The sequence below is a fragment of the Pseudorasbora parva genome, chromosome 6, assembly GCF_024679245.1.
Source record: "Pseudorasbora parva isolate DD20220531a chromosome 6, ASM2467924v1, whole genome shotgun sequence".
NCBI classification, from domain to species: Eukaryota; Metazoa; Chordata; class Actinopteri; order Cypriniformes; family Gobionidae; genus Pseudorasbora; species Pseudorasbora parva.
This window is the reverse complement of record NC_090177.1, coordinates 33,794,934-33,808,010: the sequence shown is the minus strand read 5'-3', so window position 1 is coordinate 33,808,010 and position 13,077 is coordinate 33,794,934. Positions and strand designations below refer to the sequence as shown.

At 37.2% G+C, this 13,077-nt stretch overlaps 1 protein-coding gene across 2 annotated transcripts in view; it reads right to left on the bottom strand.

The window, feature by feature from the left end:
- The window catches only part of slc2a4rg (SLC2A4 regulator), a 99,029-nt gene that overhangs the window by 11,340 nt on the left and 74,612 nt on the right, over positions 1 to 13,077 (bottom strand). For both annotated transcript variants that reach the window (XM_067446737.1, XM_067446738.1), the window contains exons 4-6: positions 7,468 to 7,703; positions 2,836 to 2,936; positions 1,443 to 1,698 (exon numbers count right to left, since the gene is read on the bottom strand). In XM_067446737.1, coding sequence (XP_067302838.1) covers positions 1,443 to 1,698; positions 2,836 to 2,936; positions 7,468 to 7,703 — 593 coding nt within the window. The remainder of the gene's footprint in view (positions 1 to 1,442; positions 1,699 to 2,835; positions 2,937 to 7,467; positions 7,704 to 13,077) is intronic.

Genomic DNA, 13,077 nt, shown 5'->3' with positions numbered 1-13,077 from the left:
CATGAGTAAGAATTTATGGGTGAACTGTCCCTTTAAGACACATGCTAATGATACTATTCGGGAACTCTAATTACAAGGTTTCTGTAGGTTTTATGAAGGTAAATTTAAGACATTATAAGAAAAAATAAAGAAAATTGAAGGGAACAATAGGTCAATAAGTTCTCTAAATGTAAATGCCTAAGCACACAATGAGTTATATTAGTAAAGTGACACTTCAAAGTTTGAAAATACAATTTTCAACAGATGCCCATTTTTACAGAAAATAACGTAAAGTTTGAGATAAGAAATCTTGGGAAATCTTATGATCTTGTGAAAGTGATTTTATAATTAAAACAAGGAAAAAAATCTGTCAGTGTGTTCATAAAAGTCAACTTCATTCAAATGTAAGTAATTTTCATACCTAATGACAGATATTTGTTCCTGTTTTAAGCTCCCATAATTTAGTAAAATTTCTCAGAAAACAAGAATTCTTTTTAATTTTGCATGTCATTAAATATATCTTGATCTAAGGATGTTGGTTTGTACTGGAAAACAACGGAAGAACAATTTTGTCTTGCAGTGCATGCAATTCAATTTTACAATCGCATTTAGAGCCCTATTGTTTTGTTTTATAGTTTATTCTGTTTAAATTGTTCTGGAATTTTCTGCTTTAATGGCTAAATTACATTTTTAAACTGACTTTCATTCATATTTGGATCAAAAATTAAGATATTTTTAAGGAAATTGGAAATATTTCTGTATCTCCACTGACAGTCTAAGCAACTAATCTATACGAATCGAGTGGTTTATTCCACATTTTCTGAAGAGACTCGCTCACTTTATATGATGACATTAGGGTTAGTATGGCAAATGATAGCAGAATTAAAATTTTGGGAACTGTCTCTTTAAGTGATCTGACCTATTTTTGATTTATTCATCCAAAATTTGACAAATTCTGTGACATTCTGCGTTATACAGCTAATTCCGTTTTTATGATTGGATTCTGCAATTCCGTCCACATTTGCGTCACAGAAATCATAGGACCCTAATTTAATGCCAAGATATTGAATTTAAGACTTTCTGATCCAGTTTAAGACATTTTAAGGCCAGCGGAAACCCTGAATTAGTTGTCTTGAAAATAATACAAAATGAGGTGCAAAGTGTAATATATTTTAGTTTATGATGTGAATATATAGTTTATAGTTATAATAATAAAGCTTTATTGACTCTGACACTGATGGTGAGAGATTTGAGTTTAATTAATAACTAAAATAGCCTTGTGGGGGGATCTGAAAGAATATGATGTTCTCAAAGCAAATACAGATTGACAAATGAACCGTAGGCGAGTGTGCATGAAGACTTCATCGCTAAGCCTCAAACCCGTAATATGACATGCTCACACCACAGATAGAAGTGACTGTGTGTTCAATAAGATGTCTAGACGCAGGGAAGAGCGATGGTACCTGGTAAGCGTGATCAGTGCGGATGTGACACAGCGCCGACGGTGCTGACTGGCTGAGTGGGGTGTGGATCACGTGGGTGGGCTCAGATCGAGACACATCACAAGTCAGGACGGGGAAGACAGGGGCCGGCCCGGACGTAGTAGGAGAGGTGGGCGTGAGGTTGGACAGCCCCTCTGAAAGAGTGTCCATGTTCACCTCGATTTCTGAGTAGTAGAAATCCTCCTCGCCATCACTGTAGTCAGAATCTCCATTCCGCCTGAAAACACACAATACTACAAATTAGGCCAGCCTCCGATTGCAGGCTCAGTGCTCTTGTGCGCGTGACAGCAGGCAGCCGGCAGGGGGCAGCAGTGCCAACCTCATAACTTGGGCTTGATTTACATGGGATGGTTAGGTAGCAACAAGAGGCTATAAAAACACTCTTACTACTTCCATCAGAATGTGGCTCCCTCTCTTCCTCCTGTTATGGAGCTCAGAAAGGGAAGAGCACCCTGAGCCAACCCATCCTTAGAGACTGACAGACAAACGCAGCCTCAAAAGCTTTAACATCACAATATGTCCCCGCGTTTCTGTGTATAAGACTTTTAACACTGTGTCCTGACCAGTCGCGACAGACGTCACGGCTGGAACAACAACATACAGAGTATGACAGTGATGATCTCAGGTACTGATCATGGGCCTTTTAAATACTAAACTAATTTAATGTGATTTTTTATGTGCACTTTATAGCTGTACTGAAAGCGACAATGGATAATTGACCTGAAATTTTGAAAATAAAAGGAAACAAGAACGTTGAACAAACAAGTATATTCTATGACAAAGATTGTTTCAGTAACTCAGTATGTATTTATAATAATAAAGGGATAGTTCATCCAAAAATTAAACTTTTGTCATCACTTACCTGAAGTTTTTCCAAACCTGCACGAGTTTCTTTCTACTGTTGAACCCCAAAAAATACATTTTGAAGCATGTTGGTAATCAAATGATGGACTTCCATAGTATTCTTTTCCTACTATGGAAGTCAGTGGCCACTGTTTGATTGCCAACATGCTTGGAAATTTTTTTTTTGTGTTCAACAGTAGAAACTCGTACAGGTTTGGAACAACTTTTAAGGGTGAGTAAGTGATGACAAAAGTAAAAATATTTGGCGAATTATCCCTTTAAATTGGTGTAATATTTATGAATTCGTTGTGAGTGCAGTGCGCTTGCAGAGAGACTCAGCCCACATGCTCTTCTGATTGGCTGTGATTTTTGATTGACTTTGTCACGTCTTGTAGTCGAGTCACGTCTAGTGTGGGCAGACAAATTGCTTGTGTAAATGTTCAAACTGCAGAACAAACATGTTCATCTATTCCAGGTGTATTTTTTTCTTTTCTTTCTGACTGACGCTTACCCGAGGTGGACGGTGCGGATGTGCCGCTGGATCCCTGAGGAGGTGCTGAGGACTTTTTCACAGTTCTTCCACAGACACTTAAACATCACCTTCATGGAGTTCTGGAACAAACAAGCATACAATTTACATTGTATGAAGGAGAGATACAAGTGATGCTAAAGTTTAGGGAAGCCAAAGTTTCTGGACTGTAAAGACAGCCAATCACGAATCCACATGCAAATTTCACAATGACATCATTGTTTTGAGTGTTCTATTTTATCAAGCCGATGGGAGATTTCAAACTTGAATCTTACATTTCTCAAAAAGTATAATGCTTATAAAAAAACAAAATAGACAGCCCACCTAAGGCTAAAAAACAAAGTTTGAATGTTTGACGAATGCCTAAGGAATATCAATACAGCTCTGACTTAGAGCTATAAACATAAAACCTGCTTTAAAAAATGAATAATGAGAGAATAATAATTAATAAGTGCATCTTTAAAAAGAGATCTGCTCTATTTGCAGTCAAGGCCGCTATCTGCAGTGATTCATAGGTCTGATTGCATAAGCCTCATGTGTATGTGCAGCAGAAATTCCCTTCAGCCCACTGCTGCCCCAAAGGCACGAGGGCTCTTCACTGCTGCAGTGAAACAACTATTACAGCACTTCAAAACAACAGTGACACTGCCAGGTGACGGCATCAGCGTGTCATGTGTGGGAGATTCACACCTCCTGTGCTTTGCTGTTCTGTCACGTTCACCAGTGCTCAAGTGTATTTAGATTTTTCCTCTTGCTCTAAATCGCATGTGTTTATCTAACATACTTGATACCTGTGTTTCTGTGGGTGATCCAAACGATGAATCACTCTCACACACTTTGCTGCGATTTATACTTATATAATATATCCAATATCCTAAGTTGACACTCGACAAGTGCCAAGAACTGAGTAAAATGACATAATTAAATAAAATGTAATGTATTCCTGTGATGTCACAGCTGTATTTCAACATCATTACTCCAGTCCTAAGAAATCATTCTGATATGCAGATCTGTTGACATCTGCTGACATTTATTGATAAATATATACAATTATAAATACATGTATTGCTATACGGTAAAAAAAAAAAAAAAAAAAAAAAAAAAATTATATATATATATATATATATATATATATATATATATATATATATATATATATATATATATATACCGTATATATGATCAATAATTAATGACAACATATGTTTTAACATAGCTTAAACGCATCAAAATAAGTTAAGTAATTTAAGTTGAAATTACTTAAACATCCGAGTTGATTTTATTTAAAAATGTACTGCAGCAGTCCAAACATATAGATATATTTATTGGAGGCAAATATTCTCAATTTATTTACCAATAGTTAATTTTTTAGTTGAATGTTAATATTGTGGAAAGTGTGCTAACACTATATATATATACTACTAATATAACACTAATATACTACGTTATTTACTGTGTCATATTCCCATAGTTGACACTGAGAACGGTGTGAATGAAAGGCACTCCAGAACAAACAGTGAGCCAAGATTATATTGTCATTATATTTATATTTATCATTATTTCTTCTGATAAACCACACCGGGAACTTAATTTGTGAGAAAAATGATCACATTAACTCTGAAACATTTAACATGTCCGGACCTGTTTACTACCCTCATCAGAGTCAATGAGGGGTTGTGTGTCTGCTCTCAAACACACAAAAACAACAAATACTCTCGCCTGTTCTCACAAAAGCCTATGAAACATTCCCTGTCGAAGCCTCGTCAGAGATGATGGGACAACCAAAACCGACGGAGAAAGGGCTGGGAAATGTACGTTTCCATCTGTCTTTATGAATGAACCGCCAGTCCTCTTATGTTACACTTCACCCATCTGCTCAACATTTGGCTAGGTTCGGCTCAAGGAACTTTTTTCTCTCTCGTCTCCTTCATTCACAGTGGTTTTTATTGGCTATGGCAGGACATATATGCATGCAGGGAGGCCTCTGGTGAGCTGAAATAATAGAAGAGGTAGCCAGCGCTGTTGCCTAAGACAAGCACAAGCAGTACGGGACACATCCATCTGTCTCTGTACACACACACAGGAGAATTACACTCTAGCCAAAAATGAGCTGAACCCATATTAAATATTATGTAATGCGCACCAGCGTGAAATAAACAACTCTACTATCTATTCTTTGATTCCTGTATTCGACAATTTGACAAAATTTCTAGTTGTGTAAAGGATGGCTAATGGGGTTTCTAAAATAATCTGAAACCATCCTAATGGGATCCCCTAAGGCAGGGGTCTCAAACTCAATTTACCTGGGGGCCGGTGGAGGTAGACTCTGGGTCAGGCTGGGCCGCATCAAATAAAAAAAAGAGCACAACCTATCCAATCTTCTCAGTCTTTATTGTTAAGGGTTCTTTAACATGAATGTTTCTTCTGAACATGAACTGGTCTTCCGAATTTGAACTTTCCTTCTGAACATGAATGGTTCTTCATGAACATAGGTTTCTTGCCTACTCAATAAAAAATAAAAATAAAGCTTATAGAAATTAAATCGTTATGTAATAATGAAATTATGAACGATTTAAATTTTATTTCAAATAATAGACTAACTCAAAGCAAGGCCGTTACCAGGTCAAACAGAACAGTGAACAAAATTCTAGTTGGGGAATAATCTTTTTGGGACTATTTGCAAACAATATTTGTATTAATTTGCGTCACATATATTATTAGTCCAGAGATTCTTCACATGAGTTTTTGAATACGTAGATCCGCTATTAATATTTGAGTTCCCCAGTGGTAGAATTATAGTAAACTGTCAAAAGTTGTAATCCGCTCCCATATAGTTTTTTCTTCTTCATTAAAAGCAAAGATGTTCATCAATGATTAAGAGCATGGAAACGTTGCATTTTGTGTGCATTTGTGTGAGTGCATTTTTATTTTTTTATTTCACTGGAAAGAATAGTCTCTTTCCACAATGGCATTAAGCAATAGATTGACATGCTCATCTGAGTGTGTGTGTGGGAAGACTGTGCATGAACCCCGCCTACTTTGATTTGATTGGCCATCTGAGCACTGTTAGACCACATTCGTTTCGACTGTCCGATCAGCACGGATCAGCCCCAAATTCTGTTTCTGTCAATCACATGGTGTCAACCAATAACACACACACACACACACAAAGTGAGGTAGCAAACAACTCAGCAAAAATGTGCTTTTCAGAACAATGCACGGGCTGCACTAACACTAAGATTTGATGTCAAGTAGGGGGCCACGAGTTTGAGACCCCTGCCTTCTTCAATCCCCTACGAATTCTTTTGAAATAAAAAAAAGACACTAAGCTGACAAAATATAACTTAAAAAAAAAGTTTTGTAGGGTCTTAGTAGGGTCCCAATAAGTATTTTTTAAGTCTTTTAAGATCAAAGTTATGAAAGAAATTCTATCAGCAATGCAGTACACATCCTTTAGGATTTTTTGATAAGGTTATAATGGAAGTCCACAGGCTTTCACAACAGAATTGTGTCCTTTACACACAAAAAAATTAAGTCAAAAGTAAAGTTGTGCTGGGTTGTAGAGCTGTAAAATCATCTGTTTATCTACCGTGGATAAGCTTTTTTATGTAACCTTTATGATGTAATTCTTGTAACTGGATTTTGCTGATAACGTGGCATATTTTGCAAAGTTACTTGGTTTACAAACTTCACATGGTAATGACAGGAATTGAAAGATTAGACTTTGAGAGTACGACTTTGCACAGATATGGTGTTTAAAAGATATTACTTTTAAACATTTATTCCAGTGCAGTGTTTTGCTCTATTCATTTCCATAGCAAGTGTCTTGCTGCAAATGTGATTTTTGTTTCTACACTTCTTTTAAAGATAAGTTAATACTTATCACTAATTCACATAACATTACTGTAAAAAACAGAACATTACTTTAAAATGTCATCTAACGCTTAAGGAAAGTTTTTCTGTCGTGTTTATGCCCAATTAATTTCTGCATCCAATATCTGGGATTGCACATATTGCATCAGAATTGAGAAATATTGTGTAGAAAAAAAAGGAAAGAAAAGAAAAAAAAAAACATGCTTTTCTCCTTTTCTTCAGAAAGAGGCGTTTTAGGCATGACAGGATCCATGTATACAAGAGTGTGCACTCGGGAATTGTGTGGAAAAACTTGTGTTAAGATGTGTGTAGCGCTGTGAAAGGATAAGCCCGAGTGGATCTGTAACGGAAACCCCCCCTCATACACACACAAAAACACACAGACACACAAGCACACACACACATCATCGGCCTCTACAAAAAAGAAGGTAGGCAGGCAGAAAGGCTAATGGCTTCCTGACATTGAAACCACATTCACGTTCTGGAGTGATTCCACACTTCAAAAAAACTGAATAGAAGAGGGGACGAAAAGGAGAGAATGAAAGAGAGAAGGAAAACACTCCATCATGAGGGTGACAAGACTCGTTGTGCAAGAGTCAAGCCGATGTGTTTAATGGAGGTCTTAAAATTACTGAAGGTAAATTCACTGCCATCTTTTTCCACGAAAACTACTGCAGAACTCCACATTGTTACTGATGTCTGATAAACCACACAAGTTCACTCGTATGACCTGACCCCTACCTTTCGTTTCCGGGGGATGGGATCCTCAAAGAGGAAGTGTGTACTCTCGGTTTCCTCATTGTTGTCATCACTCTGGGAGGAAAGCAGGAAGCTCTTGCCGGCATCGTTGGAGAGGGGCGGGGACGGCGTGGAGGGCACCGATTGGTCACTGGCGTCCCAGCTCCAGTTCCCACTGGTGGAGCTGCTGTAGCTGGCAGACAGGATCTCCTTCCAGCCCTTACTAGCCAGATCTACACCTGAAGAAAAAAACACAGCAATTTTAAAAGCAGGAAAAGAGCTTTGACAGTTTGACTGACCTGTTGGCCTATTAGCAGTATGCACTGTTACCTATTCCCAGAGTCCAACACACTGCAGGATTCAATTAGAAGTCAGCAGCAAACACATCAACAGATTGAAAGCAAAAAATAAAACAAACCACCAAAAATACGTTTTCAGGCTTAAATGTTCAAAAAACACATTTTTCACATATTTTGCACTGTTGCAGCACCTCTCTTCCAAATCTGGCAGTAACGTTGTGTTTAGTTTCTAGCGGGTTTTAGAAATGTCACACCCCTTACCATAACCACAAGTTTCAACACACTACTAACTCAACCAGGCCTCACTCCTTTATTTACAGTACAGGTGCTGGTTATATAATTAGAATATTCAATATCAAAAAGTTTATTTATTTCAGTAATTCCATTCAAAAAGTTAAACTTGTATATTATATTAATAATAATAATAATAATAATAATAATAATAATAATAATAATATATTCCATTTGTAAAGCCCTTTTCATAGTTAAAAACAATCCCAAAGTGCTAAATTAATTATTAATTCATTACACACAGACTGATATATTTCAAATGTTTATTTCTTTTAATTTTGATGATTATAACTGACAACTAAGGAAAATATGTGAGTATTGTGTATGTGATATTCAACATCACACTCTAATCAGCTAATTAACTCAAAACACCTGCAAAGGCCTTTAAATGATCTCTCAGTCCAGTTCTGTAGGCTACACAATCATGGGGAAACTGCTGACTTGACAGTTCTCCTAAAGACGACCATTGACAACTTTTAAAAGGAGCGCAAGACACAAAAGGTCATTGCAAAAGAGGCTGGCTGTTTACAGAGCTCTGCGTCCTAGCACATTCAAAGAGAGGTAAAAAGAAGGGAAAGATGTGGTAGAAAAAAGTGTACAAGCAATAGGGATAACCGCACCCTGGAGAAGATTGTGAAACAAAACCCATTCAAAAATGTGGGGGAGATTCACAAAGAGTGGACTGCAGCTGGAGTCAGTGCTTTAAGAACCACTACACACAGATGCGTATGCAAGTCATGGGTTTCAGCTGTCACATTCCTTGTGTCAAGCCACTTTTGAACAACAGACAGCGCCAGAAGCCTCTCACCTGGGCTAAAGACAAAAAGGACTGCTTAGTGGTCCAAAGTTATGTTCTCTGATTAAAGTCAATTTTGCATTCCCTTTGGAAATCAGGGTCTCAGAGTCTGGAGGAAGAGAGGAGAGGCACACAATCCATGTTGCTTGAGGTCCAATGTAAAGTTTCTACAGTCAGTTTGGGGTGCCATCCCATCTACTGGTGTTGGTCCCCTGTGTTTTCCGAGGTCCAAGGTCAACGCAGCCGTATACCAGGAAGTTTTAGAGCACTTCATGCTTCCTGCTGCTGACCAACTTTATGGAGATGCAGATTTCATTTTCCAACAGGACTTGGCAGCTGCACACAGTGCTAAAGCAACCAGTACCTGGTTTAAGGACCCTGGTATCCCTGTATTGGCCAGCAAACTCACCTGACCTTAACCCCACAGGAAATCTATGGGATGTTGTGAAGAAGATGCGATATGCAGGACCCAACAATGCAGAAGAGCTGAAGGCCACTATCAGAGCAACCTGGGCTCTCATAACACCTGAGCAGTGCCACAGACTGATCCCATGCCACGCCGCATTACTGCAATAATTCAGGCAAAAGGAGCCACAACTAAGTATTGAGTGCTGTACATGCTCATACTTTTCATGTTCATACTTTTCAATTGGCCAAGATTTTTAAAAATCCTTTCTTTGTATTGGTCTGAAGTAATATTCTAATTTTCTGAGATACTGAATTTGGGATTTTCCATAGTTGTTAGTAATAATCATCAAAATTAAAAAAAACAAAAAAACATTTGAAATAATTCAGTATGTGTAATGAATAAATATAATATACAAGTTTCACTTTTTTAATGGAATTACTGAAATAAATACACTTTTCCATGATATTCTAATTATATTACCAGCACCTGTATACATGTAGGCTTGGGCGGGAATTATTTACATTCCTGGAAGAAAACTCAATCAAGGCGTTTCAAAGTGTTCAGAAACAGTGTTACTGATATAGAGAATAACTCCCTTTGGAGTGAGTGACTTTATGCTTTGTAACTTTCCAGACCATTTTCATGCTCAAACAGCAACATTACACAAAGTTGAACATGTAAAGGAACATGATAGGTCTTCTTTAAAATAAGGCTAGTATCTTTCTAAAGCAATCCAAACCTGTATAAGTATCCATCGTTTTATTTGAAGGCTAGGCCAATTTCTGTTAAAGTGAGTGTGCCATATATGCCAAGATATCCTTTCTCTCACAGAATGCAGGCAATTTGGCATTAGACCCATGGGAATAGTATTGATTTGTTTGTGAATATAGTTTACAATTTAATTGGGCCTTTACATATAGAAGGGGGAATCTCCTCAACCACCACCAATGTGCCAGAAGGCCCACCACACACCAGCTGAGTGGTGGAGACTGGAGAGGAGATATGTTATACCTTTGTTTAGTCACACCAAGTTGATAAGAACTTACAACAACAACAAAGAAGATAAAGAAAAAGATAGCACGCAACACTGGATCAAGATAAAATAACAGAGGCACACTAAAGCCATTGTGTTATTTCAATAATGCATGATATAAATTTGTTTTACACCTTGTTTTGTTGCCTGTGGCATTTTAGTCAAAGAAATGCTTTGTAAATTGCAACACATGACCTTGTGCACACTAATGAACACAAACGCCACTCTCGTTGTATCCATAAATAGAGAAAAGAGGTGAGCTGTCACAACGAGTGAGAAAAGTTGATATGGTCATGCTAAATCTTCAACCTCCAGGGAATCATCCACTTAAAAAGACTCCAGTCCTGAACAGAGGTGAGTCTGCTGGCAAAAAGAGAATGTGAATCAACCAGAATCAACATTGGCTTGGCTTTTCTGGAGATTGTGAGAACTGAGGGATTTGAAATGTTGCAAAAGTAACAAGGAGATGGTGTTTTATTGAACAGACAAATTGCCATATGTTTCTCTCTAACAGAGTTCATTGTGAAGTATTATCTATTGTGAAGGGTCATATTCATCCACACAGTTACTCAGAGCTGAAGCACAACCAAAACAATGTTCTTCTGCAAAATGCATGTTTTTTTTTTTTAATGGCTAGAGGGCCAATAGTTACACAGTGTAACTTTAACATCACCTAGATTAATAAATGATCATTGACCGATGTTAACAAGTTCATCCATATTTTATTGATCCAAAAACTCAACATCGAAGAAAAATCTAAATGTTCAATTAGTGATGCACCGAAATTTAGGCAACTGAAAATATTCTGCAGAAAATAAAAAACAGTTTTGGAAGGACGAAATAATAATTGATTTACTTTATAACTGTATCATTAAAAAGTTGAAACTTCCTTATGTGCTAATTAAATGCTTCTATCCAGATGAATTATTTTATCAATTAATAAACCATTTTAAGTTTTAATTTTCATTTTAACTTTGGTTTCCGATAAATCACAATTGCTCATCACTATGCTCAATATCAGCAGCATGACTATACTTCTAAAATAATTAGACAAAAAAATAAGAGCTGTTAACACAATTCTAAAGAAATATCCAAGTAAACCAATGCAGCTGATGTTAAGCAATTATGACCCTGAACAAACTAAATCTCTAAGCTTAAAGACATCTCACACAACCTTTGAGCAACAGTACACGCTGTGCTGACCTTGAATGATCCCAAAAGGGCAAATCAGTGGCATTTCATGACACTTGACCTCTTAGGATTATGTTTTGGGCTCTTCCAGCATGAGTGCACTTGCAGTTTAGCAAATGTTTTTCATTCAAAGTGGCTTAAAGTACACTAATTACAGGAACAGTCTCTCTGGAGTAGCATGATTTAAGGGTTAAGTGTTTGGCTCAAGGGCACAATGGCGACAGGAAATAATTGTCATCTAGGTGGCCAACACTCCTAAAAATAAAGGCTCTAAAAAGAGGTTTTTACAGGGATGCCATAGAAGAACCACTATTGGTTCCCCAAAGAACCTTTCACCAAACAATTTTTTCTTCGTGTGAAGAACATTTGAATAATCTTAAGAACCGTTTTCTACTATAAAGGACCTTTTGTGCATTTGAAAGGTTCCATGGATGTTAAACGTTCTTCATTCCAATGGCAATACATTTTTAAGCGTGTACAGTTTTAGTCCTACATGAAGACTGATGCATCATTGTTTGATATAGTTCTCCACACATCAATATTATATTGTGGTAATAATCCATTTCACATAAACCCAAACTGTGGTTGGTCACTTTGCAAGTCCGTCAGACAGGCTCTTCCTTTCTAAGGGCCAGATTTACTAACAGCTTGCGCCAGTGCAAACCCTCTTTTGGCGTCAGTGAAAATTAGCGATGAAAAGGTGTGGACAGGGTTATTTTTATGGCTGACATTATATGCATTTGTAGGAGTTTCCCTTTTAGACACAAAATTTATGGGAGAAGAGTATTTAAATGAATCACGCATGGTGATTTACCAAGGTTTGCACTTGTCAATTTACTGGTATTTGTGCCAGTATTTACCACCCTATTTAAAGGAACACGCCGACTTTTTGGGGCTTATTCACCGTATCCCCCAGAGTTATATAAGTCAATAAATATCATTCTCAACTCTGTGCGTGCTATAACTCTGTCTGACGCACCCACCGCTAGCCTAGCTTAGCACAAAGACTGGAGGTAAACGGCTCCATCTAGCCTACTGGGACAAAATAACACCAACATTTTCCTATTTACATGTTGTAATGTGTATAATTACCAGTGTTGGCACAGTTACTCTGAAAAAATAATCAGATTACTGATTACCATTCACTCTTTAAAAAGTAACTTAGTTACTTTACAGATTACTTGGTTTTAAAAGTAACTAAGTAAGATTACTATTTACTTTATTAGTTACATTCAGTAGTTGCTGACCAGTGTTAATTTCGTTGACGAAGACTATGACGAAAAATATTCGTCAACTAACCTTTTTCACGGACGAAAACTAAATAAAAACTAAATAAAAAGTCAGATATGATGACGAAGAACGTGACGAAATATAACTGGCACTTTAGTCAACGAATAAAAATGAGACAAAAATATATGGGAGGGACGAATGGAGAAGAGATCCAATCATAAATACTCTTTTTGTGGGCCGTGTTGGGTAGAAACGTAGAAATCCAATCAGAGCGAATCTTTGAGGGTAGGTTGATCTATGCAGAAGCAGCCGAGAGCCATTTAAAAAAGCCGCGGCAAATGCAAGCGCAACAGCTAAACAAACG